This window comes from Bombus bifarius, unplaced genomic scaffold (genome assembly GCF_011952205.1).
Source record: "Bombus bifarius isolate JDL3187 unplaced genomic scaffold, Bbif_JDL3187 scf7180000007980, whole genome shotgun sequence".
Classification (NCBI taxonomy): Eukaryota; Metazoa; Arthropoda; class Insecta; order Hymenoptera; family Apidae; genus Bombus; species Bombus bifarius.
This window is the reverse complement of record NW_022884365.1, coordinates 862028-889623: the sequence shown is the minus strand read 5'-3', so window position 1 is coordinate 889623 and position 27596 is coordinate 862028. Positions and strand designations below refer to the sequence as shown.

The 27596-nt window shown below is 47.6% G+C and overlaps 1 protein-coding gene across 1 annotated transcript in view; it reads right to left on the bottom strand.

The window, feature by feature from the left end:
* LOC117204789 (homeobox protein homothorax-like) overlaps positions 1-27596 on the bottom strand; it is a 244673-nt gene that overhangs the window by 176365 nt on the left and 40712 nt on the right. The window contains exon 4 of the mRNA XM_033442521.1: positions 25962-26110. Within this exon, the coding sequence (XP_033298412.1) occupies positions 25962-26110 (149 nt within the window). The remainder of the gene's footprint in view (positions 1-25961; positions 26111-27596) is intronic.

Genomic DNA, 27596 nt, shown 5'->3' with positions numbered 1-27596 from the left:
CTCTGAAAACCGAAAGACTACTGGCAAAGTCGTAAAAAAAATATTTCTAAATAACCAAATAACTTCCTGTTTCAATCTTTTAATTTATAACCGTTTTTTTCTGAAAAATATATTTCTTTCATTCATGCTATTCTTCCAGTAAATCGACGAGATTTGATGTACAGACCGATTCGAGGAAAATTTGACGAACCTACTAATAACCATGAACTGCATATGCGCCTGGAATACAAAAACTGCTCGTTGTAACTCGGAAATTTGCAAAGATTCGCAGAAATCGTTTATCGAAGATATTTGGTACGATCGATTAGATGCAATCTTTCGGAAAGACTATCATTTTCTAGCGATCAGGGAATCAAATCGAACGGTGCTGTATATCACCGGCATTTTCGCTCTCCGACGCGGCTCTCCCCGAGCAAGACAAGATCTGCCGTTCGTGTCCTTCGTTCCCGGAGAAGGACGGGAAAGGCCTCGCCTCGTCGCCCGGAGGCGCTCGAGGAAAGACTGGAGAGAAGATCGTCCGGATCCTCCGGACCGATCATTAATCTCCCGAATCGAATCTCGAGCGCCTCGGGACGATTGGAAAAGGTGGATACGCCGCAATGTCCTTACCGAGTCTCGCGTTCCGCTTTTTCTCGCTCTTCGCTCCACTTTTTTCTGCCTTGATGGCTCTTACGAACCTGGTAAACCTTCCTCGACTTCGCGTTTACGCCACGTCGACGTTGTCCGCCCATAGTTGATAGTAGAAATCGAGCTAGCTTGGAAAGAGAGTCGACCAGCGGAGAGAAAAGTTCGTCGAGGTCGAAATCGTGGCTCGTCGAGAGGATGAAATGGCAAGGCGAAGCAAGGGGGTGGTCGGTGGGAAGGGTAGGACGGTCGGAGGTTCCATTTTGTTTCTCTGCCGGCGTGTGGCGGCGCGATAGCAGCGGCACTCTGTCAGAGCGTGACGTTATCACGACACCCCTTCTACTACCTAGCCAGGGGGTGCCCCGCACCCCTTTCCATCCGCTCAGCCCCCCTCCTTGCTGCAGCCCCCATGAGCCACGGGTACAACGTGGATCAAGGCAGGGGTTGCCTGACTGCCTGCCGTACCTTCTCTTCTCTCTTTCTCACTCACTCTCTCTCTCTCTCTCTCTCTTTCTCTCTCTTGCTTTCTCTTTATCTCCTAGGTTCGATTTCTCTCGTCGCGTCGTTCCCTCTCCGGTAAGTAGAAGGCTACGAGAACTCCGCCACCACCTCGAATACGGGGCAAGGGATCGAGAAGGCAGGAGGAAAGCCGTGGTGAGCAGGGCTCACGATAAGATTGTGTAACGGGTCGAAAGGGTTAGAGTTTCACCGTGAAACGCGCGGAAAAGGTTTTTGCGCTCAGAAGCCCGGTTCTAACTGTTACCTGTTCCTGCATTCCTTTGTCACGATCCAACACGAATCTCGTCACGATACGCCTCTGAATAGTTCCGTCTCGAAGCACCAAAAACGATCTTACCTTTGTTCTATACGGAACGAGATAATCAGTTGGAAAAAGAAAAGATACTACGAGCGACGATATTGTGGTCGTCTTATTTTTATTAGTATTCCACTTATTCGCTTGGCCGTATGCGTATCTTCGTTCGCGGGGATGGCGGCGTTTCATCAGGCAACTAACAACGAGCGTGACAACGATAACGCAATTATCGCCTCTGTCGCGACGACTGGGGTAATTAAGCGGAGAAACGATAGACGAGCAAAAATCGCGATACAAGCTGGATCCCGCGGTTTCGATGCGCGATGACGCGATCAAGGCTGTAATTGGAGCCGTAACGGGACGTGCTCGCGCGACCGCGCGATCAATTGCGCCCATCGAGGATTATAATTAGCACGTTCGCGCGGGCTTTCGCGTGACACACACGACGCGCAGCCGATACACACGCTGGTAGGCAGGCAGGTTCGACGCGAGCCGACTCGAGCAAATAAATAAACGGGAACGGAGACAAATTTGCGGCAGTAGGCGCGGCGGAAAAGAGCAGAAAACGCGAATCGCGATGTCGTCGGCGTCAACGATGGGCGGTCGAGGACGACAAACGCGACAACCGCGACAACCACGACGTGAGACGGAACAACGAAAGATCGAAAAGGACGACGAGTGGTTCGAGCAAGACGAATAGATCGAAGCAAAGGGGAGAGGGATGAAAGCAGTAGTATATGATTTCGGATCGGAGCCAAGAACATTTCAGAGATCCCTCTCGGATCTAACCAGGTATGCAGGCAGCGGGTTGAAAATAAGCAGCGACACGCCATCAACATAGCATCGCATAGCGAAGGGAGCCTCGCGTTTGACTTTTTTGCCAGCTGGCAGCCTGTTATAGCGGCAGATGATCTCCGAGTCGAGTTCTCCTCAACCCCTCCTTCCCTCTTCGTCCTTCTCCACTACCACCGCCATCACCTCCTTCTCTTTCTTCCTCTTCTTCTTCTTCTTCTTCTTCTTCGTCATCGTCGTCGTCGTCGTCGTCGTCGTCATCGTCGTCGTCGTCGTCTTCGTCGTCGTCTTCTTCTTCTGCTTCTTCTCTTCTCTTGCTCCACGTCTCCTGCTCACTCCGTTCCTTTTATTTCGGTTCCTTATTTTCTCCGCCGCGACTCCCATCATTTCTCAGAGGCTCGTGCGCGCTACGTACCTCCATCTGATCGTAAAAACGCGCTACTTTCGTCCACCTCCGAGGAATAGTATGTATCGTCAAACGTGTATTTACACGTACCGAGGAGACGAGAATCCAGTTGCTTGAAAATGATCAAAAACTTCGATCGTCAGATATCCTCTGCTATAAAGCGTTAGAAAAATAGAGCGGAAAACCTGACTACGATTATGTAACTGAATCGGATAGCTCCGGTTTCTACTTTGTATTAGAAGCTACTCGAAGACAAATAGATCGCCTATTTGATCCGTCGACTTTCGCAAGGAAACGCAAAACCATTACGCTATCCTCATAATTACGCAACTTGCAAGGTCTTTCCCGTTACGGATACGAGTCCTTCGAATGGTAGCTCCGTATCAGCTTCCATCCAATAGAAATTCAACGAGATCAATGTTCACGTTCAAAGCGTTATTTTTAAGAGTCAACTTTCTAGCGTCTTATGATCAATGTGGATCTTGAAGATTTTCGAAGAAGGCCAAGACAAGGATCACCGTTAAAGGGAAGAACAAAAGAGCTTCTGCCAGAGAGATGCGACACGCCCGAGCCAGAAATCTACGATCTCTATCGAATCCCCGGAAACGGACGGCGAGGAACTTGATTCTAAATCTAATCATTGCTCCGTCATCAATTGGAGACACGGATCGTGGGATAGTACGGGCCTGCGAGGAGTCCAGTGATCACCAGCAGGCGTCGCCTCGTCGGAGAAGCATCAAATATCGTAAAGGAAGTTTCTTCTGTTCCAAGAATCCGGCCGGTCCGATGGTTGTTAGTTTCAGGTTTAAACAAAAATAATTAATCAGCTCGCGCGGTCGGGCCGTTTCGCCGGCGGCTTGTCGCTCTCTCTTCTCCCATTCTCTCTCGTTCGTGCTCTACCCTTCCTCTTTCTATCCTTCTGCTTGTCGCGGTATCCATTACATTATACATCACCGCGGATATTCGAATTCTAATTTATTCACGGGACGACTGTTCGGGACGAAAGTTCCGTCCTCTTCGATCCTCGCCTCCTCGCTCCGCGTTTCTACGCTCTTTTTCTCCCTCCACCGTGTCTATAAATCTCTCGGACGTCCCGTAATTGTCGCGATCCCCGCTCGAAGGGACTACGCTTCGACCCAACGAAAAAACAGATTTTTAAGACGTTACCCTAGCCACTACACCCCCATTCTCTTCGTTAATCTAACGTGAAACCATAGTGCAAGAAAGATCCATATTACTTTAAAAATTTGCTTATCGAATGTCTATGTTCTGTACCCATATATCAGCCTCGTCTTCTTTGCCAATCTATCCTCGATAATATAAAATCATAATACAACGGAAATTTAGATACGCATTGTAAGGCATTGCGTAAGAACAGCAAGTCACTGTAAGACAAGCATAAGAATTCCATCATTAAGCATCGTTACTAGCTTAGTCTTTCCTACGTACCATCCTCATTCTCTTCACCAATATATCCTCAATAACATAAAACTATAATCCAAGGAAAATTTATGCACGTATGTAAAACTCTGAATCTAACGTAAGAGTACGACCATCAATTATCGTATTCGTTCTCCGATACGAAAATAAGCTATGCAGTTCCAGAAACGTTCCGTAGCCAGTTCTAATGACGGAAGCAACCACGCGTGCAGGCTTCGGCCAGACGATGAATTATCGTGCGCGCGTGGAATACACGCGGAGTGACGTCTCAGAAAGGGGGGAACGGTATCGCCTAATTCCAACGCGAGTCCCGAGCACGACTATACGGAGCAGCCGGTGGCCGCTATCAAGGCTGATTCGCAGAGGTGGTTCTGGGGCTGGTTCAGACACTAAGCCCGTAGACGCGGAGAAGCACCTGTGTCCCTGCTCCGCCCCCGGCCGAACCGACGACTAGATCGATGCCAGAGCTCTGTGTTCTCCCTTCTCCATTCCTCTCCGCCGTCTCTCTCTCTCTCTCTCTCTCTCTTTCTCTTTCTCTCTCTCTGTCTTTATCTCTTTGCAATATCTCTCTGCGCATCTCCGCGGCGGGTTCTCACGGCAAACAATGCACCGCGCGACGCCCTCGAAAACATCCACTTCTCTTGTCGCGGCGAGGCCAGAGAGCCGCGTGTCGCTTTCGAAATTTATTTCCCGCTAAAGCTCCCGATGCATCGAACGCTCTCCTCTCTTCTCCCCAGAGAACGAGGCCCGTCACCGGCGGACCTGTCCGATGTTTCGCCAACAGCCGCCGCGATGCGTCCGTCCGGGAACTTATTCACCTGCCCTCGGACCCGATCGTGAGCTATTCGATGACTTTTGAAGCGGCTCCGTGTTGCACGATGGTTTCGTCGCATGATACCCGATCCCTTTTATAAGTTCTTGCTATGTTTTGCAACAAGTTGTGGTTTTTTACAACAAGAGTTGTAGCATAGTTCAGCCAAATATATATAGTTCGGTTCAGTGAGAAAATTCGTAGGCTCGGAAATATTTAGACTCGCATCCATCACCGTGAAAGTTCGATAGTGAGCAAAGTATACATTTACGTAAATACAGTATACCAAATAATAAAAGCATAAACTTATATCACAAAAATACCGGTCAATAAGAGGCAAGTAGTCGAGTCCACAAATTTTATACCAAATGCAAATATGATATTATTGAGTAATAAAACTCTTTGGAGTTTATTACATTCCCCGATATTTCGAAATATATTACATCGTGCTACAATTGGGATATCGAAGCATCGATGTGCAATGACCGATGGCTTCAATCCAAAAAGCAGAGAATACTACGATCACAAGAGCATAGATCTGGCGAAGTAGCAACGGTCTAAACGGTCTAGTAGAAAGAGGCTCACCTCCGTTCATAAATCAAACGCCCTAGTCGCCTTCCAGGGATAACCATTGTCGACAGTTCCGGAACCTCTGTTCTATTCGTCGAGACAGATCTAATTAACATCCTAACGTAGGACCAGAGAGACAGAGCTACCGCAGTGAGGCCCATTTTAACCGAAAGCTGGGTCGATTGGCGATAAACCACGATAAACGACGGTCCCTTTTTCGCGACAAGGGGTGGCAAGGGTCATGAGCGTGCGGCGTATTTATCCGGCGTCATCTGGCGACTTCAGAGAATGGAATTTGATTGGCCGTTTGCCATAACCATCGCGGAGTTGGCTCGTCTGGACCTCGATGGTCTGTCCCTACGCGTATCCATTCTCCTAGCTTCCTCCATTTTCTCCCTGTTCCGTCCTAACGCGCACGAACCCACGCTACGCAGGCACGTGCGTGATACGGTCGTTAGGACATTTCGCGAGGCAAATATAGAAATGCAAATGAACTCGATATCTCGGCTCTTATCGGGCTGCGCAATAAGCCGGAACATTAGATCGTAATAACGCCGGCGTCGAATTAAAACGCGAACAAGCGTCATCGATTTAGCTGTCCGTAACGCACTGACTCCGTTATTATCCCGCGTGTTGCAATAATAGTTGAATTACTAAGTAACAACAGCGGCTCACGCTAGAAGATATATTATCGCACAAAAGCGGCCGATTCGAAGGATCCGTATCTAGTTCGCAGGATCTTAGGACTACCCTCGGAGGACGTAGTTCCTCCGCGATTCTGCATCGATACCTTCGAGAGAAAGTCAAACCGGAATAAATGTCTCGGAAATACAGCCAACTTCTGGCGGACACCGGAAATAGAAGCTTGTGCTCGGATGCGGATACGTACTTCATTTGCCTCTGCGAGTTCTTTTTTCTGCCACGTTCTCGTTCTCGTAACAGCTTTTGATATCCGGAGGGTAAATATACCAAAGTCCTGTTACACGTTAGAATTCCTAAACCAAACTTAACAATTCTCTTCAATAGATACTTTCGTGTATGAAGGAATCTCAGAAATCTGATTCCAGAAATTCGACAGTGGTTGTCGTTTGTTAAACCATGCGATTCGTCAGAGTTGCCACTGTGTTCTGCAATTAACATAACCGTAGTCGTTTATTTTATTTTCTCTTTTAATCTTCGCGTTTTTCCATAGTACGGAGGAAGATCATACGGGACAAGTTCAAACTGAGGCTGCCATGCATAGAACGTGATTCGAGAGATGCTGTCGCGTGCACGAGAACGCGATCTGCTGGGTTCGTATGTCCGCGACATCCACGTTCGGCCACACAAAGCGTCCCCCTTCGCGGATCAACGTTGGACAAAGGGTGTGTTGTCCAAACAAAAATTCGCGTCGTACGCAGAAAAATGACGACGATCGTCCCAGTGAACGACGAAGCGAGTGGTAGATCGGCGCTGAATCGCGGAACAGGTGGTGCTCGATGCCAGACGATCACGACGACTTCGCTGGATCGCTGAGCGTGCGCTCGCTTACCGCTCGATGATCGATCGATCCGTTCGCCGCGTGTCGAATTCCGTCTCGAATACGGCTCCGATACTCACGTCGGATCGTTTCCGTAACCCGAACTCTGCAACGATCGGTGTGAAAATGGATCCGACCGGCGTGAGAGCCTCTCGATCGCGATTCCTTCGGTTCGAAGACCGGGGACGACAAATTGCTCTGCACGTTGTAAACGTTTAATCCTTCAGGGATATACTAGAGGCCATAGCTTCTTGCGCGTGACTCTTTGAATGTTACACGTTTGAATTAAAATATTGCAATTCGATCGATTATTCGTTTCTATTAACGCGTAATTAATTTACGATAAAAATACGGTTGTACGAGTGCAACGACACAGCTTAGTTTAATTAAATTCAGCGTTAAACTTCTAACGCATATAGGATTGCTAACATTCGAAATTTATATCGTGGGATATCTTCCAACTGAATCCTCGAAGATTAGATCGGACGACTGTACGTTTCCTCGTCCGCCTGAAATACGACGACCACCTCGGCCGTGAAACGAACCGTACGTACAACGTTCACGACACAGCCAAGACAGTGTAGCGTGTACGAAACGTGGTCGCGATACCACGTGCATTAAAACTCACCTTGCAGATTTCGTGTAGCTCGGTAGAGACTGGCGGGCCGTGCGGATTTACCGAGAAGCCGTTGCATTTCGTATCTTTGCGGCACGCGATAAACGACACGACGACGTAGAGGAAGAAGTCGGAAGGGTGGCGCGCGATTAAAAGTCCTTCAGAGAATAGCGTAGATACACAGCTGGCGAGAGGTAATTGCGCCACGTGACTCTGTTCCTGTACACTGCACCGAGCAACCAACCCTCTCTTCACCTTTCTCTTTCCCTTCCTCGTTCGCCCGTCTTCTATACCTTTCTCTCCGTCTCCACCACCAGCGCCTTCGTGCGCCTCGAACAACGTCAAACCCCCCGTGTGGGTCCCACTCGGTTCCCATCCCTTCCACACCCCTCGAGGAACGAGCAACGAGCAATTTCATTACTGCTTAACGCCTGTCATAAATCTCCAGGAGCACCCTCTGCCCCTCTTCCTCCTTGTCCCACTGTTTCCACCTACCACCCGCTCCACGAGGCCACCCTCGACCTTCCTCTTCTCCATCCGTCTTTCCCCGTCTCTCTTACTCCTTCTAACCTTTCGTTCTATCTATTCGTTTACCTTCGTCGCTCTTCTTAGCGTTTTCTCCTAGCGTTCCAGCGACTCCAGGCTTTTCTCTCCTCGTTACACCGACATGGTGTTTCTACGTTTCTTTTCTTCTTACCACGACCTTGTTGCCCCGTTCTTCGCCGGAGCACGGATCCGCTCGTTTCGCGTCTGCGTTCGGGTCGCGCCGACTGGAAGAAGTTCGGGTCAGAGGGGTCAGAGGGGGAAAGGGACACGGAACGTCCATTTCTGTAGTCTCTCTGTTTAAGGAGAAATAACGAGGAACCCGTATTTTCGGCTTCTTTCCGCGCAGCCACTCTTCGTTCCGCGACCTAATCTTCCTGCTTGCTCGTTGAAATTGAGTAGAGACGCGGGGAGGAGAGATGACTGAGGAAAAAGCTGGTACTAGGTAGGATACGTACTTGCAGAGACGGAAGGAAAACAGGAGATGCTCCCCGAGCGACCTACAACCCTCCCCGTCTGTCTTTTGTCGCAGCTTTCTTCGCGGGTGAGATTGTCGTTAGACGCTTCATTTACGCTTGCTCGGTGAAATTCACCGGTTACGACGCCAACGTCGCGCTGATAAATCACGCGCCTCCGTTTAAACGCTCCCGACGAGAGCTACGCTGCCGCGCGTTCTCCCCATTTTCTTTTCGCCCCATGCACATCCCCGAAACGTATTTCGAGTTCAACGAACTTGAGAAGATGCGAGAAAGAAATGGGATTATCCGTTTAATGAAACTACAGAGATTAATTTCATACAATGCTTGGTAGTTGAAGAAAGTTTCTTTGATCAGGCGTTAGATCTTTAATTATATGACGTATATAATTTATAGTATATATTTGTATGTGTGATGTATGTGTTAGTTTAAGCGTATTTAAAGATTATGCAAAGTCGAAGATAAGTCGAAAATATGGCATTTTTGTTTTCAAGTAAATCGACTTTCAATATTTTTGTTCAACAATTAAATACGAGGACTGCGAGGAATTAAGAATATATCTAAAAGTATATATAGTGCTATAATCCCGAGAATATTTTGACTCCACGAGGAGCATTTTGAACAATTTCTGCATTATTACAGAACATTCTACGTTGCTTTTTCATTTTCCTGACACTTTATTAAGCTTTCCATTTTAATTTCGAGAAGAAAAATGCTCATAGAAAGTGGTAATTTTCCAATATGAAGGTACCCGAGCTTCGTAGTACCCATATCCACATTAAGACGTAACGAAAAATTTACAGAACTTAAACAGCGATATTTCCTTCGTCTCTTAAAAACACCAACAAGATAAATGAAAAAAATAAAATAAAATAAAATAAAACAACCATGTTGCTGTCTCCCATAACGTACATCAACCCTCAAGACGAGTTTCTGGTTTCCCCAATAAATTCCACGGGGTGAAAGAACGCGGACGGAGAACATTAAACCGGAATTCATCAAGCTGGCGGCAGAGAGTTTGGTGGCGCGCGTCGGTGCCGGACTGAAATCGCGTCAGTACCGAGGGGATAAAGGAGATAGAAGTAAGAAACGACGATCGCGGGGCCCGTGCGGACGGCTTTCTCGCCCTCGGGATCGGAATGCAGATGGCATTGTCCCGGGGCGCCAATGGGTTTCGCCGCGAAGCCGGAGGCGTTGATGAGCCGGCGCGGGCCACGGATGTTTTCTACGGTCTCGCCAACTTCTCCCCGAGCCCTCGTGGCCCGCTGCTCATTCTCACCCGTGAAAGACACTGGAATGCGATTCGCCGAGTCTTCGCCGGCCCGACTATCGCTATACGCGACCGCAAAAACTCGGCCCTCGCCGGCATTTCTACGCTCCGGCGTCGGATCTCGAGGATTTTGCGCCTGCTTCGTTTCGATCTTTACAGGCAAGGGTTCGTGGATGCCGAGTTGCTCGTCATGCAAATCGATGGAGGATGCTCGAGAAACGTACGATGATTCGGAGTAGCAGATTACAGATGGAAAATCTAAAAGTTTCGGTGTTAAAGTCGTATTGCTCATCGTTGGAGTTGGTTTAAGAGATACGTGACGATTTGAAGCGATAGCTTTGACATGAAGTTTTTAAGAGTTCGAGGGTTAAAGGGTTTAAAGGGAGAATTTTTCTTAATGTTCCAACTACATTATGACGAGAGTAAGATTATGAGAGGATGCATCGTTACAGACATCGAAGATGCGATAGGTAGTTTGAGAAGACTGAAGAAACATAGTTTAACTCCAAGAAGGTAACGCGCGACGGAAGAGCGTCCCCGACGCGTTTGACCGCGATCGATGCTGGCATACTGGATCACCAACGTAGACGATAGACGACACGTCTAGAGTCACTTCCAACCGTAATCCGACACGGTTCGTGTAATATAATGTAAAGAAGGCTGCGTAAAGGGCAGGGAGCTATCTCGGTATTGCTGCTCGGTTGTATAAAGTTACCCGTATGCATGACACTAGGCTCGCTCTTTTCTGACCCTGACTACCAATCTGAAGTATATTTTACACATGACTGACGATCGTCGATAAAAAAAAGAAAAAAACTAGCAAAGACAACAAACATTAACCGTATAAACATGTTACGTAACGAATAAAAACAAAAGGTGCAGAGTACCATCAACATTACAGGGTGTTACGATCATGATCAAAGGAAAAGGTTTACGAATGCTGCATGAGGTTTCCGTAATTCACCGGATAGATCGCATCTCCGATCGGCGATACCGCGCTTAAAACACTCTTCCTGGATGACACCAGTCTCGACACGACCCCAGTCGCGGTTTCAGTTCCGCGAACACCGAATAACACCGCTAAATCATAGGGGCTTCGACCGGTGCTAGCAGATAGCCCGAAGATAAGAGAGAAGATCGTCGAGCGCGGCTCGGCTCGTATGTATCAAAGGACTCCATCTGCCTCAAGCTACAAGCTTGCGTCAATGTCAACGGCCTAATCATGACTAATGGTTCTTTGGCCGGCCACTCTCTCCTTCTCCTTTTTCCTTCGGTCCGGGCTCTTTCTTCACGCTACCACCTCCTAGCAGCCACGGTCGGACCTCCAGACAGGGCATCTCGTCGGAGAGAAAAAGGGAGAAAGAACGAGTGGCGACTACGAGAGAGGCCGAAGCACGCATTCTGAGCAAGAAGTACGCACACCTAGTGGCGCGGCCCACACGTACTCGCGACGCACGTACGCGGGTAATGCGCCGGCATAATCGCGCGTGCGAAGAGAAAAAGCGGATGAGACGCGGCACGAGGGGGAAGGCAGGGCGCAACGTCGAGATAGGCACTTTGTAAAATCGTTACTCCTCGTTTCCCCGGTGGTTAGCCACGGCTTGTATACGCGTACCTTACCTACAGTGACGCTCACGAGGAGCGAAAGCCGATCCCTATCTCACCGTGTTCTCTCTACGACCGACGATTCGAGCGCGGATCGTTCAGCGGCAAACGAGAAAGTCCGCGCGCTCAAGTACCACCCGATTTTTCTCCAATTAGCATGCACCGCGTTGCGGAATCTCTGGTCCGATGTAATCTTGGCCCGCGAGCCAGTCCTACATCTCGCGATATTACGATTAATGCGATCTGACGTCGGTATTCCGGCCGATCCGAGAGCTTAGTCCATCCATCGCGAGATTCGATCGCGAACGTATCCGTCGCGATCGCTGGAAATCACCGAGAGGATGAACCGTGGCGCGGGATACCCCGTTCGCCAAGACCAAGACACGCGGAACCGATCATTACGCTTCGTTTAGAGAACGCAGGGAAATTATTCTCCGCGTTGTTGGAGAAGAAAAACGGCCGTCTGAGCCTGGTCGGCTGTAACCACTGGCTGGTAAACGATTACTTGTGCTGTGAGAAACGCAAACTAAGGTTCCTGGATGCTTTTGTGCAATTCTAACACCCTTTTACAAGCCCGTGTCTAAACTAACGTTACACGAAAACGCTTTCTATACTCGAACTAGACAAACGACCCTAACTGCTGCTATTCTCAACGAATATTAGTAGATAGTGGGTTTTTACGTACGACATTTGTGGGCGATAGGAAAGTCCAAAAATACTAGGTAAGTTTCATTATAGTTTTAAATAGGCAAGATAAATTGGTATTTAATTCCTATTTCTTATTGATATTTGTATTGGTATTCCTATATCTTTAGTTGCGTCATACAGTCGTCGGCCAGGCAATCTGTAAACGTTTAATGCGAGAAGATTAAGATGACGATGCGTGAACTTCCTCGTGACATAGAGATTTTTGCAGAAGAATAAAAAAAAAAGGAAAAAAAGGAAAGAGTAGAAAAGGACCGGTGATCGATATGTTCCAATTTCCATCGCGCGGGGATTTCCCAGGCGCCGATAAAAGAGGAGCAAGGCGCAGCCAGAATTGCGTAATTCCGGCGCATTAGCCGAGAGGAAATGTTTCTGGATTCCCAGCAGATCGAATGCCAGCGCTACCGGCAATTCGGATGAGCCAGGACGAAGGGCGGGATTGCTTATATAGAGATGGCCGTCGGTGATATAAGATCCACCGGATCCCGTAGGAAATCCCGGGAACGGATCTATCTTACCCCGAGGGATAGCGGCGTCGCGGCGGGAAGGGAAAGGAATTCACCTGTCAACCTGAATTAAAGGATGGTCGGGTGGGACGCGTGTGAGAGAACCCGTCTGTGCTATACTCGCCTATGCTGGATTCTAGCAATTGAAGTGTCTTTCGGATCAGGTTAACTCCCATTTCGAGGAACCATAGAGAGGATACCGGTGTTTTGACGTCCACGTTCGGCCACTCTCGAGGCTTGTTTCGCCAGCGAATTCGAGCGGATCTTAGTTGAGTTTCGGTGTAATACATTAATGGAACCAGGGATTCGTGTGAAATTCGGCGACAATGAGAGAATTTACTTTTCTCTCTTTCGGAGTAGATTTTTTTTATGTTGCTAATAACTGTTGATGGTACTTTCAATGTTTGAACAGATCAACAAAATTATGGAAGTTCATGTATTTTAAATTGTTCATCTTTTATGTTGCTACTAACTCGTTGATACCCTTTCGCGAACACTCCTATTTATTTATCATTACGGGATCCGGCTGCGTTCTCGCTGTCAACCGTATCTTTCTATCTTTAAGAAGTTCCTCAAATTTGAGAAAAATATAGAAAAATCATCGTTAATACGCAAAGTTTTTCATCCCAATTTTTCATTTGTTGAGACGATAGCAATACGAAAACTAAGAAATTACAAGTTAGACACGCATCGTTTTAATCTTCATACCAGACTATGTATATTCCAAACTTTGCCATATTTACGTAGCGTAAATTCGCAGCAATGAAATGTCTTCTAATCAACGAACCTCATCAACGAGTTACCGCTACCAGTTAGAATATCCCGCAGCTTAACGCAAAAACCTAGCGGCTTCTCTCTCGTTCTTACCTCTTCTTCTTCAATCATTTCCAGCCGCTACAAACATATCCGAACGTACGCGTAAAATATGCTGGCGGAAGGATCGAGCGGAGCGCGGAACAGCTCAGGCTCTGAGAAGTCGCCGCGTAAGAACGGCGAAAGAAATGAGAGAAGAAGAAAAAGGAAGAGGCGACGAACGATACCGCCTGAAGACCGTGAAATCCGGATCCACTGTAAGCCCCGTTCAGCCGGTAAAGCAACTCTCTTTTCTCTAACGTAGACTCTTCTCTCTCTCTCTCTCTCTCTCTCTCTCACACTAACCCTCTTCTGGATGCCCAATCCAATAAAAGGAGGATACTCGCGCGAGAAACGCGAGGAGAAACGCGAGGAGAACCGCGTGGAGAATCGCCACGGCGATTCGTTCGCTTCGCTGGTTCGTTAACCGTCCAATCGCGATGACGGCGTACCGGCTGCAAAAGGTGCCGCAAAAATCGCGAGGTTGGCTTTGTTCGAGAGTCACCTCGTTCGGTTGGCACGCGTGGACGTGGCCAGAGAAAGAAACCTCTACCTGAGAGACCGCGAGAAACCAGGAACGCCTCGCTCTTTGCGAAGCCGTATCATCGAGTCGTATTTTTCGAACAGCGGGAATGGCGCGCCTCGTGTCAGCCATTGGAACGAGCACAGGTCAACGGACGTAGCAATTATTAATTAACATTTCGTTAATTGCGCGCGATAGAAATTCACGAGCCGAGCGCGCGTTTGTTCGCTCTTCCGGCATAATACGCTGGCCGGCTCGTCGCTATTCGCCCGTAAATAATTTATACCGGAGTTCCGGTGTTTTGTGTTACGCCTTTATTATCGATTGAAAACAACTCGATGATATTTTGTTAACGGCCCGGTAATTAATGTTCCGCACATAAACGTTGCGCCATTGTGTCAGAATGCCGGGAGCTACGGGCGAAAAGACTTGGTTAACCCGAGATGAAGGAGAAAAGAAAGGCAGAGAACCGAAAAAGGATTGAAACTGTTGATCGACTGTTCGCTGCAAATCATTCGTTGATGGAAAGAAGGAGATGCGCGAAAGACTGCGACTCTAGCGTCGCTCTCAAAGCGTCCAACGTGTTGTGAATAATATAATCCACGAGACAGCCCTGCGCTTCGACTAGTAGCTGTACAATCTAAACTGCTAGTCCTGATCGTGGATGAGAGAGAGCGGGCAAATGAACAAAAACCAAGAATAAGATAGATAGATCGGGAAGGTCGTAGACATAAATGCCTCTTGGTCGATCGACACGCACAGGTGCGCGTATCGATATTTGATCGATACGAAAACATTCACACACACATGCGCGTGCACGCACGTACCCGTTCGACGTCACACGGAACAGGGGAGCGTCTAATGCTAGTTAAGTACACAGGCTGCTTGGATGTCCGGCACTCTCCTTAATGGGTGCCGCCTGATATCCTGATCCGTGAAACGTTCTCCGGCACAAACACACCTAGACACGATGAATTTTAGAACAAGGTATGGATGAACTAGAATCGAGTTCATAGACTAACAGAAGTACTTCTCGCGGTCTGTTCCGGATCTTCGTCGTGCAGGGCGAGCTGGACGGTTAGAAGAAATTTAAAGGTCCAGGGGGAATCGCGGATAAGACGCCTCTAATGGGATTGGTGTTCGCAGAAGGATCATTAAAGACGACCGGCGGGAGAGAGAAAATTCGAAAGAGGCGTTCGAAAGAGGAGCCACGTTTTATCCGTGGAGCTCGGCTCAACCTAGTTCACGGACAGCGTGGCTCTGGCTCATAAATCCGCCGGAGGCACCCATGGGACCAGCCGTGACTACACTCTTTCGGAGTCGCGATAAGTGCGGTACGTTAAGCGGTTATTAAGCGAGTACTCTTAACAGTAATCGAGCTTCGGCTGGATGCTGATGAAACAGAGTACGCGTACACGTCCGGTTACTCCTCACGCGTACACGCGAGCTCTATTTTAAAGATAAAAGCGATCAGGGGCAAAAGACATTTTTCAGGATAAAACCGCGATGTTTTACATTTGACGTCGAAGTAATTGCTTTGATACGAGATTGAATCGAATGTAACGAGGGACGATGGACGACAAATCAGCGTGCAAGGTGTTCAGCGGAGGAGAGTCGCCACGTAAATTCCGCCGTCCCGGATCCTTTCGAAATCACCGTGACTAATCCTTGCCGCTGCGAGGACGTTTTGCATATGGATGACGGCGCGGACCTTACGTCCATTATTCGGCTTAAACCTTTAAAGTCCGAACCAGAGGAGAACGGCCGTGAAAGAAAGAGATGGAGAGAGAGAGAGAGGGAGAGAGTGAGAGAAAGCGGCGAGACGGACAGAGTAGTCGGTTCTTCGGTTTGCTCGGCATGCATAATTGGATTAATTTAAACTGTAACGAAAGCACCGTCCTTGACGGATCCCGAACACGATTCTCACCTGGAAGTCTATCCATCGTTGTACCCTCTCGGTATCGAGCGAAAAATCAGCATTACCGAATCGTGTTACGTATACAATCGGACACGCGAGAAAATAATCGCAAAGAGGACGGACGCTCGAATCTTCTTGGTTGCACGGCTCGACCAACCGAGTATAATAACTCATTTCGTCTGTCGTCGTTGTACTTTACCGTGGTATCTGATAACGGAGCTAGGAATCCCGTGTGTGTGGCGAAAAGTGCACAGAAGAGGAAGCGGCTCTCGAGCCTAGGCCTAACGAGCGTCACGAGCTGCAGATCTCGACGGCGAAGGTGATAGCCCCGGAAGTAGCGACGTGGAGCAGCGTCAAAGTTAAGCCTGGTCGGCCGGTCGGGACGGACGTGAGATTACGTCAAGCGACAAGTAGGACCAGAAAGGCTAATGAGTGGCCGAGCTAATACCCGGGCTCTACTCGCCGCTTAGCGAGCGTAAGGATGAGAGACGCATACAATCACACCTACATACGTATACACACATAGATTCGATACGAACACGCGTCCACGTTTGCGCTTACGACTTTCTCTTCTCCCCTTTGCCCGCACGCCGGCGATGGGATATACGCGAGCCAGCCCCGCAGGTTTAAACCTATGAATGCATATTCAAGATACGAATGTTTTAAATCCCGGCCGGATTACCCGTCGACGAGTAGTCCAGCGCGCAGCTGAAAGAGGCCAGGCGCCGCGTCGGCGGGGCAAAGGGCGCGCCTGCGACTATAAAGACGCGGCATTTTATTATTTTTCATATCGACAACGGGGGCGGGAGGGATCAGCAGCACCGGTGGCAGCACCAGGAGGAGGAGGAGGAGGAGTAGCGCAAGAGGACAAGAGACGAGGAGACGAACGGGCGAAGGTAGAAAGAGAATGGCAAAACCGGAGAGGACAACGAGAACAACGGGCACGATGGAGAGAACGGCGAGGGTGAGGAGGGTGAGGGATTAACGGCGATAAATTTCGCAAAAATAGGGGCTTACCCTGTCGTGGGGAGACAGTCTAATCCTGGGTCCGCGCGCGCCACCCCTTCACCTAGACGGGGGATGGTGGCTCTCGACACTGAACCCGTTGCACGCTCCCGGTGCACCGTTCCTGCACGCTAACTTCCAATACCGTCACAACGACGCTAACCGCGTACAGTTTTTGCAATTATCCAACCGGCTCTTAAGAATTCTCTTCCTTTTTTTAATCATCCACGTGGCCCGCTCCCGTCCTTCCACCAGGGAGAGTTAATCTCCGGGAAACTGAGCTCCGCCAATTAATTTCGCACGGGGATCAGTAGTTTTCCTTTGAAATTGCACGATCGATTGTTACCAATCCTCTTTTCCTTTTTCTCCTTTTATGTTTTTTTTTTCCTGCGAATATAAATACCAGAAACGTAGAATAGAGATAGAACATGTTACTAGTAACAGACCAGAACTTTCTCGTTTTGCTCGTTGTCCGGTTTCGGTAAAACGCATCAAGCATACGAGAATAATCGTCTCGGTATCTCTCGCCATAGCGGCGGCGTGGGCGAGAGTGGAGGCCTTTCCAAAGAGGGAAAGAAGGAGATTCGGCATTCAACCGGGCGTCCAGGATGGACGCAACAATGGCTGCGCATCAACATAATTACAGTTCGCTTCGGTTGCCGGGACGGTCGCTCGACGAGGGCCAAGTATTATATTCAAATGCGAGCCAAGGCGGCGCCAGTGAGCACGAACCAAAAGCCAGAAGGGTTTGCCGTACCCCGGGGCCAACCAGCGGAGGTTGAAGGTTGTAGGTTGACCGTAGAGACACAGCGTGGATGGGGTATACCTTTCGCCAGACTAGGACAACCGAGAGGACACGGAAACGTCCCTTCGTGCGGACTACCCCACGGACAGAGGAAATTACATCGTCTTGCTTGAACCCTCTAACTCGCCCAAACGATATATTTTCACACTTTGAGAAAGAGAATCTAGGGACATAAACGCACAGTGCGAAAGAGTTTATGATTTATTAGATTTTCTTGAAGTGATTCATTGTGTTTGTAAAAATGGTCTGTAACAATTATGCGTATTTTTTAAACAGAACAAAGTTTGACGAATCCATTGACGTGTCCTAACTAACATACAGTCGTCACAAAAAGAATTTGAACATACTTGAATTTTCATTGAAGTTTTTTCTCGAAATCTACGCTTTATTTTCATAGTATTAAATTGTAGTTAAGTGGAGTTATTGCTAAATGGCATGAAATATAATATACTTGCTCCTGGTGTGCAAATACTTCTTTATACACATCAATGAAACGATTGAAAATCTCGATACAATAAAATTAAATCAATCTGAGAACGTGATTGGGCCATATAGATCTCAACACAAATAAAAGAAACGATTAAAGATACAATTAACTGCGAACTCCATTTAACATGATCCATGACATACAGCATCCGAATCGTGTATCGCTTTCCCTGAGAAAATCCCTAACGTAGGCAGATCGTAAAACGGAGAAACACGTTGGAATAAAGAAAGCCCGCTCAGAGGGGTAAACGAGCGTCGGTATCGGCGTAGGAAGAGGAGAAAGCGAGAAGAAGCATCGACATCCCAGCCAGGGAAAAGAAGGCGAAACGAGTCGCGAGGATTTGTTCGAGCGGAAAACTGCCACCCGATGTATGCAAACGTCTCCTCCACGTTCTTTCGAGCCGATAGGGTGACAACGGGTGCGTCGAAGAAGCTTGTAACTTCGCAGCGGAACAATTGTCCAACCACTAAAGGAAACGATGCAAGGATCACAGCTAACGAACTCATCAAACATAATCGTCAGACGCCATTGGAGAGAGAAGATGAGGCAGACTCGTAGACCTTGACCCAGCAATTGGCAAGGACGAGTAACCCGGTAGCAGAAGGGAGTCGGTTAAACGGCTGGTCCAGGGGTGGCAAGGGGACAATAGATATCAGCCGGTGTACGCGGACACCACGCCGGGACCGAGATAGTAGATCTAAGTGGGCCATGGTGCGCTACGGTTATGGCGGCATAAAACGCTCGGGTAGTAGTAGTTGCGGCGACGAAGAGGGCGGCACGGGGGCAGAAGCCAACCAGTCAGCCAGCTGGCGGATCGTGGCAGTCGACTCGAGTGTCGTCGAGAGCCCCTTTATGGCCGAAAAAACGGCCGCTATGATTGTCTATGCAAATTGTTTAAAATATCCGAACTAAGACCGTTCCACCGTCTTTTGGGAGGGCGTCGTTCCGTGAAATCCGCTGCGCGAGACTCGTCGACAACTGCCGACGGGGGTTTGTCTCGACAAACAGTGAGAGAAATCCTGCGAACGACCATCGTAGGATATTTTAGTCAATCTGAGTAAATTGCCTTGTAATTCGTCATGCTCGGTTACGAACGATTTTTAGGTAATTTGAAAATAGACCAATTCGATCTATTATTTGTGGCATGATGAACGGTGAAATAGTATATCGTGTATTTACATTGACAGCTCGACGGCCATTGTTTTCTACTTATAGCGGGAATGAAATTAAGCTCATCAAACGGAAAGTTTCTTCAATTAACGTCAATATTCTCGGTTGTAATTATCATTAATCAATAGCGTGTATTACTTTATTTTTACGTGTCTATAATCCTATAATAGAGTACTCATTTTTTATATTGTTCCTTACTGCATCTAAACGATATTTTTTCATTCTCTTGTTATTGTATTGTAGCGACACACGAGTCAACGAAAGATTCAAATCCGTGTGACTCATATTGTTGTACCTTTTAATGTCAACATTGTTTTGATTTGCTAGGTTCGAAAGTAAACCAACTCCGCGCAAAACATAATCGCCGTTATTTGTAATCGTCAACCGGAGCTACATTTAAACTTCTTGGAAGCCCACTGATCGATATAGATAAACATACGTGCTCTCTAGGAATCAGAAAAGCGAATCCTACAGTATAGTATATGGTACAGTATAGCAGTATTGCGAGTCCTACAGTAGCATTGAGCAAGCGACGATTACGACCGACTATCTCTGCACTTATATTTAAAGTGATTGTTCGGAATTTCAGTTGACCGTCCGTTTATGGCACGGTCAGGCTCATTTCTCTCATTAGGAAATTCTGAATTACTGGTCCTCCCAGGGCTGTAATTCGGAATTTGAGTAGCCGTCCGTTTATGACACGGACAGACCCATTCCTCTCGTTAGGAAATTCCGAATTACATGTCCTTTCAGGGCGGTAAACGTAATGACTCGAGGCCAGGAAAAACCCCCAGGAAAGGACCAGCCGGAAGGGCACGGTGGAGAGAAGAAATCCAACGGCGGGAGGAGAGAATCAGGAACGGGAGAGTTGAGTTCATCTCCAACCATCGGACAGTACAGACTCAGGACGACAGTAGTCCTCACTTAGTTCGGTTAAGTGCTACAACTAGTACAAATAAAGTGCCGTCTAAATCTAACACTCGAGTTATTTCATCTCCTCCACCTTGAACGTTATGGTAAGTCATTCGAGGTACGCGATATCTACCGATCGGTTTGACCTGACCGGTTGCTCTTTAGTCGATAATACGCAACAGTGATTTTAATATACACTGACTATTACAATTTTATCACTCGTCTCTTAATAAACCACCTTGATATCAGATAATAGCGAAAACTCATAACGTACAACAAATTTCATAATTCCGTGCAAATTTCAAGACTGAATTTTACGATGTTAAGCTTAAATAATTCGGATAACTCTATCTTACTGTATAGATAGACGAACGATCTCAAGAGAAGATTTCACTCTCCTGGAAGGTGACTCTCGTGAAATGATGACGTACAACAGTTAGTAGATTTAGAAAGAGACGATTAAAAGGCTTGACCGTAGTCGTGACGGGGAAACATGATCTCGGTCGGAAATAACGGATTAGCAATTCTATTGGTCAGAGAAAAAGGACCGGATTATGGCGTTTTACACGGAGAGAGTAACGTCGAACGTGGAAGAATGCCGCCACGCGTCAGATCGATCTGCCCGTTTTTGTTCGCAGCTTCACGCTGAGTCCCGATCCGATCGGCGCGCGCGATACGGATGAATTAAAGATCGCGGCAAGATATATTGGTATGGCGGCGCGCAATACGCTAAATGAAACGCGGTTCATTATCGATCTTGATGAAACTGCGCTTGCATCTCTCAACCTGCGGTCGCTGGTGTGCACGCGTGCGTGTGCGCCTGTACGTATGCATGTGCATGTGCAGATAATGGCATTGCCGGTTTGTGGTTTGTACCATAGCAGCATTACCTGCCTTAGATGGCTTATTGATTGCCACGACTATGCTCCGTTCTCGCGTTACAACACGAAACACAGAATAAGAATAGTCGTACGCTTCTCGGTTACTCTATCTCTTTACGCCTTAAACGTTCTTTCGGTAGAGTTCACCTTTCCCTTAATTTCGACGAGACGAAAGACGAGTAGAATTATATCGATTAATGACCGGAGACTAAACGAAGATCTTTGCTACAGGTCGGAGTTAAACATTCATAGATCTCGCCGAGGAAGAATCTGATACGAAACTAGCTTGCTCGCCGTGAAATTTATTTGACCGAAGGTAAAAGAGATTCCTGGGAGCCACTCGATACGTGAAACGGCGCAACGCGCGGAACTGGCAAATGTAATTTCGCGAAATGTTTCCATTGATATAAGAAGACTCCGGTACGATGTCTAGGGATAAGGACGACGCCGAAGCAGGAAGAAAGATCGAGGAACAGGCGGGCAAAAGGCGGAGATAGAAAATGGAAGAACGAGAGGAGTCAGGGGTTGGAAACGGAAGGCGCGGCGCGGTGAAGTCGCAGGAAACTGCAAGCTAGACGGGATATATCTTCCGAGTAAATTAAAATGGATTATATATGTCGACTCCATCTTCAATCTTTCTTCTTTTCCTGCCCCGCGTACTTCCGCATTATCGCTCGAGCGCCACGCGCAATTGTTACTGGCTCGAGCGAAACTTTCCTAATGAATTTCTATTCTTTCGTTGAAACCTTCCTTCGTTGTCTTAGATTTTCTGGTAAATTCAGATACTATATATCAACTGCAGTTCGATACCAGTCGGCGAATCGCGGATTATATCGCCAGTTTCGTCGGGAAGAATAATTTCCTACATAGAACAGATTGCTACATACATGTACGACAACACAGAATCCTAAAAGGAGGACAATCCTAGAGAAGACTCTCTCGTAGTTCCAAACATCGTTGCCGAAGCAACGTGTGCGAAGGAAGGAACGAACAGAGAGAAGTGGTAGTAGGTCGGTGGCCACAATTCTGGAAAGCCCAAGTTGGCTGGCATGGAAGGTCGGGACACGGAGTCGACCATGATGTATGCTCCTCTTCCGTCTAATTAAACTTGGGGAGGGTCGCAGAGTTGGTTGGTTGGTCGGTTGGTTGGTACGCTGGCTGGTCGGACAGACGTACGGACGGCCGGTGAGGGGCGGCCGTCGGGATGGCTTTCAAAATGACAGCCAAGGAGCAAGAGAGAAGGAGCGAAAGCGGCTGAAACCCGGTGAGAACTGGCGAACAAGAGACCCACCGGAGAAAGACGTCGCTTCTCCCAACCTCTCGTCGGTACAACCGGAACGATTTCGTACACTGACGGCGTTACGACGTTCTCGCTGTTTGAACATCCTTGTATCGAATTAACGTCGACCCTTTCTATTCGCGAGCACGTCTAAATTATTCATGTTCTAAGCGGCTTCCAGACGACAAATAAATCACCGATCTGGCGTCGTGTCCCGAACGCTATTTACAAGTTCCTGGGTTAAACGGCTCTTTCCCGGCGCGACTTTCACCCCGTTGACCGTGACTTTCCCGTTCAGTTTTCCCGTTTTACACGACGCACGTCGCGAAACTTCTCGACCAGAGTCAACATCCCCACTTGCTGTGTTACGATATTTAGTGACACAAAGAAGAAGAAGCTAGACCGTAGAACATCAGACTGCGTCTAACGCAAGCCAACTAAGCGTAGCCACTCCGCCTCCATCAAATTAATTTAATGTATACTCGGTCGTACAAGACTCGGCTGACAACTCTTCGCGTCTACCAATCGTGCAGCTTTCCATGCAACATATTCGTCTCCTTTGATCTAACATCGGCCAAAACACATTAGTTTTTCCCTTTTCATCGTCTACGACCGCGACAAGCGCTTTTATCCGAACTGACCGCCACGTTCCTTATTCAATCGTAGTCATCTATATATGGCTGTATATAAACTATGTCTATGTACTATCTGATGCCGCTTTCCCGCTCCTGTAGTTCTCTCTCTCTCTCCCTCTCTCTTTCTCTTTTTTTCTTTCTTTCGCTCTGCGTCAATGTGGAACGCGAGATTGGCGTTGGCTTTCTCGAACGGGAACAGGTTATTGGCGAGCTCCGACGAATTCCTTGGCGCGGGTCCCCGTGATTCCGAAATGTTTCGCCGACGGGGTGAAACGACGTGGCCGGTGGCCTGCTACGATCTGGAATTCTCGATGAAAACGACGCGACGCCCGACCACGACCACGACAAGACACGATGGAACGAACGACAACGTCGCGTTCGCTTTCACGGTGATAAATTTACCGAAGCGAACAGCTTGGTATTCAAGTTCGACCGTTACTCGATTTATTTGCGCTTTAACGTGACACAATAAGCAACCAGAGAGACACTGCCTGCCGATGAAAGTAGATATCGAATATGTAGAATATATAGATATAATAACATTAAGGTACATCGAAGAAAAAGTAGAGAAGCAGAATGGTGAAAATTCGTGCGAAAGCAGCTTGTACCGTGATTGAGCCACACTCGTTTCAGACATCTGTTCCGCAATAATTACCGACGAAACGGTCCCGCGGGGTGAACAAGGAGAATGTTAGCCCTTGTTGCGGTCGTAAGTCATCGCGAGAGAAAGATTAGGACGCTAAATCAAGGCTGTTGAGGCCGTAATTCGTTTGCTGGAAAAAGGGAACGTCGGAAGGAGCTCTTTAAGAGACTGCCACTCGAGTGAATACACACTTGGCTCGAGTCAGTTACTCTTTTAAGCCGTAATATGTATCCAGTGCGCCGAATGAATTCTGGTTCATGATATAGTTGCTTAATCGCTCGTAATAGAGCCGAGACGAATGTCTGACCAAGACGACCGTCACGAAAAACCGCTGTAATTTCTGGCAGTGAATATCGCGTAATAGTACAGCCATGGAGTATCAGACTTGCAACGAATTCTGCGAGTATATCCCTCATGAAAATTATTTTTATCTTCTAAACGTACCTATCGATACTTTGGTCACGCGGTTAGATTGCTGAAGAAACAGGATCCTTCTAATCAATTAAACTCCGCTTCTATCGTCGAAAATCGTTTGTGAATAGTTTTCTTTCATATCGTTTGTGTGAACAAAATGTACATGGTGCTCTTCTCGACAAATCAGTGTCATAAACTACACAGCAGATCACACACTTTCGTTTTTATTTTACGTACGATTGGTAGTTTCTGATCTAACATAGGAATGATATCGGCGTCTTTATATAAACCATAGATTGTATATACCATACTAAGAAGGCATTATCACCTTGCTTCTAAATTATGTAGCGAAAGTGTTATCTTGTAACATTCTGTTCACATTACCTCGATATACCGCGAATCTAATCTCCCGAGTGAATAATAATTTCCAACAAGTTCGTTGGTTGCTACTCGTGATAGTACGTATTACCACTGAATGCTATTCATGATCCACAATATTTGCGAACTATTCGCCAACTCTAGCGCGAAAGCAGCTAAATAACATTTCGCAAAATCGCCAGCTAAAGGAACCTAAAACGACCGAGTATTTGAAGAGCATCAACACAGAGACACATTCTGGAGTAACATTAAAATCCTTTCAAGCACCGCCGCGTTAACCTGCTGCAAGCTCTGGAGAACACGATTAACCGAATAAGAGGAAGGCCGCGGTCGCGGTATCAGGGGGCGAAGCTCGTCTTTTCACGACGCGCGATATCGTCATCGCGCAAACAGCGTATATGCATTAAACCATGAACCTACTATCCCCGACGTCATATCCAATACACGTTGTTAGGGGGTTGGTGAAGCCGGCGCTAGAGAAGCGTAGAGAAAGCGGGGTATCGGGGGACGCGGACGGTGTGCTGGTTGCGGGGTGGTTTCGAGGGTAGCTGCCAACCCTCCCCCCCGGTGCGGTAATGGCATTAACCGAGCTGCAATATGATTACCGCTCTCGCAAGGTAACCTGATCACACCCGAAATCTATGGGGTGTCCGTAGTATGAGGGACAATGTACCGTGCTCCGAATTGCCGCGCGCAACGTTACGCAACCGCGGCCACCGGCAACCAGCGCGCAACATTCTCTCTCTCTCTCTCTCTCTTTTCTCCCTTCCCGGTCCCTTTAATCGCGTTGCGCTTTTTGCGGCTCAGATTACCCGTGAATCATTAGATGGCCGAGGACCCGGTGGGTTACGAGCAGAGGAGGCACCGCGGCCACCGCTCCTTATCTTGGCATTAGGAGATTAGTACGTCCCTCTGCTCTCGAACGCGTTTTTCCGTCTTCGCCTTTGCTTTTTCTTTTTCTCATCGTTCCCCGAGCTTAACTCCAGCGCCGGGTAAAAGCAATTTAGGAAATGTTTCTTTTTGCCGCGACGTTTCGTTGCGTCGTTTATCTTCGCTTCTCGGTTTTAAGCGCCGCTTGATAAGTGAATAATCGTTTGGAAACGATATTTAAACGGATAGGTTTTCACTTGCTTTACTACCGTTATTGCAAGGGAAAAACTTAGGTAGGTTTCTTCCATGTAGATCACGTTTGTGTACGGTTTGCAATAAGAAGATATACGAGTGAGAGTCAGAGCGATCGTTGACGAAGACGACGAACGACGTTGTTTGTCGTTGCCTGGCGACGCGTGTGAAAGACTCACGGACAGAGAAACGTCATGGAGACGTGCGATGCACGATGAAAGATATATGCAAAAGACTTACCGTGAGGTGTTGAAATAGCCACGCCCTGAGGATATTGGTCGCGACTTTGGGGAAGATGCCCCTCTTCTTCTGGTTCTTCTTACCCGATGAATCGTCGTCTTCCTCACCGGTGCCCTCGCCGCTGCCGATACTCGCGTTACTCGCGTCACCTGTAACCAAACGAAATTCGATCACATTAATCTTCTATTAAAAATCACCGAAAAAACTACATTTGAAACGATTAAAAATAACAATTGATTAACGTACGATAACGTGCCATTTAAATATTGGTAGATAGCATAAAGAATCAAATCTGTTCCTAGAAATAGAAGAGCTTTCGATCGTATCATGAACTTGGTCTAAGAACAAGCTCTAACAACAATAAAACTTAACATAGATATAAAAAATTACAACGATCACTTCGTACGTCACCCTTTTTAGAACCGAAATATATTTCGAATGTATTATTAAGGGTGAGATTTTAAAGTACTTTAAACCACGTCCCGATTTTCGGCGCAAAGTAGACTGAGCGCGATAACTGCCTCACCCCTATGACCGGTTCCCATGCATACAAACACCATTAAGCCACCCGCAATCACCCTGTCCCTCTTTCTCCGGCTGGCCCCCCCTAAACGTTCTAGCCCCGATTCTGATGCCGTGCCTCTGCCCCCCATCCCTCGCTTTCATCCCCTGGGCGCATTAATTCCCCGTCATTTATCAATCTTAGCTTTTTAATTGCACGGTCACTGGGGACTCGAGCAGCGAGACGGTAATGAGAGATATTAAGACGGCTTACGGTCACGCTTTGCCGAAGCAAATATCATTTTTATAAATTATCAGGCCGGAGCCATTTCCAGGTATCCTCCCCGTTCATTTCTATCCCCTTTTTCCGTCAGATCCATTCCTCGCATTAATTAAGAGCCGAGCTGATGAACTCGTCCGGCGCTGCCGGCTGGGTGAAAATTGATGCTTTCGAGAAAACCACTCGATACTATTTTTTGCGAAGTCAGCATATTATACAATCAGAACTTGCCTAAGTATCACAAAACAACTCGGATCGTTTTTGTTCAGTTACACATAACGCCAAGGCTGTAGCGACGAATCAAACATTCGAACATTACAATGCATATGCTGAAAAAAATCTGTATATCGGCACGTTCGGTTACATTGACGCCATTGAGTTCGTCAGAATGTCGGTATCGTCCACCGTATACGCATCCACCGTAACCATAGCCTTAAACGTTTACTTCTGGAACTAGTAAGTAGAATAGAAACATCCTGGTCAGATACTTGGTCCCATATTCGAAACCAAATCACTCGCTTTCTAAACGAATTCTTCGTTAGAAATTGCACTAAATTCAAGTCGATTATGTACTGGGCTATCGCTCGCTAGGTGGTACATAAAAATAGTAACGAACGATTGAATCGGAGCAGCAGTAAACGCGATCATCAAAATTCAGCTGGCGTACCGATCGATCTCGTTTGAAACGGCCGGAAGTTCGAGGTTTCCTTTATTCTTATTCCTTTCTCTCTCTCTCTCTCTCTCTCTCTCTTTCCCTGTGGATTGGCGCGGAAGGAGAACGGCAGGCTACTTACGCCGACGGATTATAAATGACCGAGCCTTATCGTGCCGCCCAAGGCTCCGGTTCCCAAGGT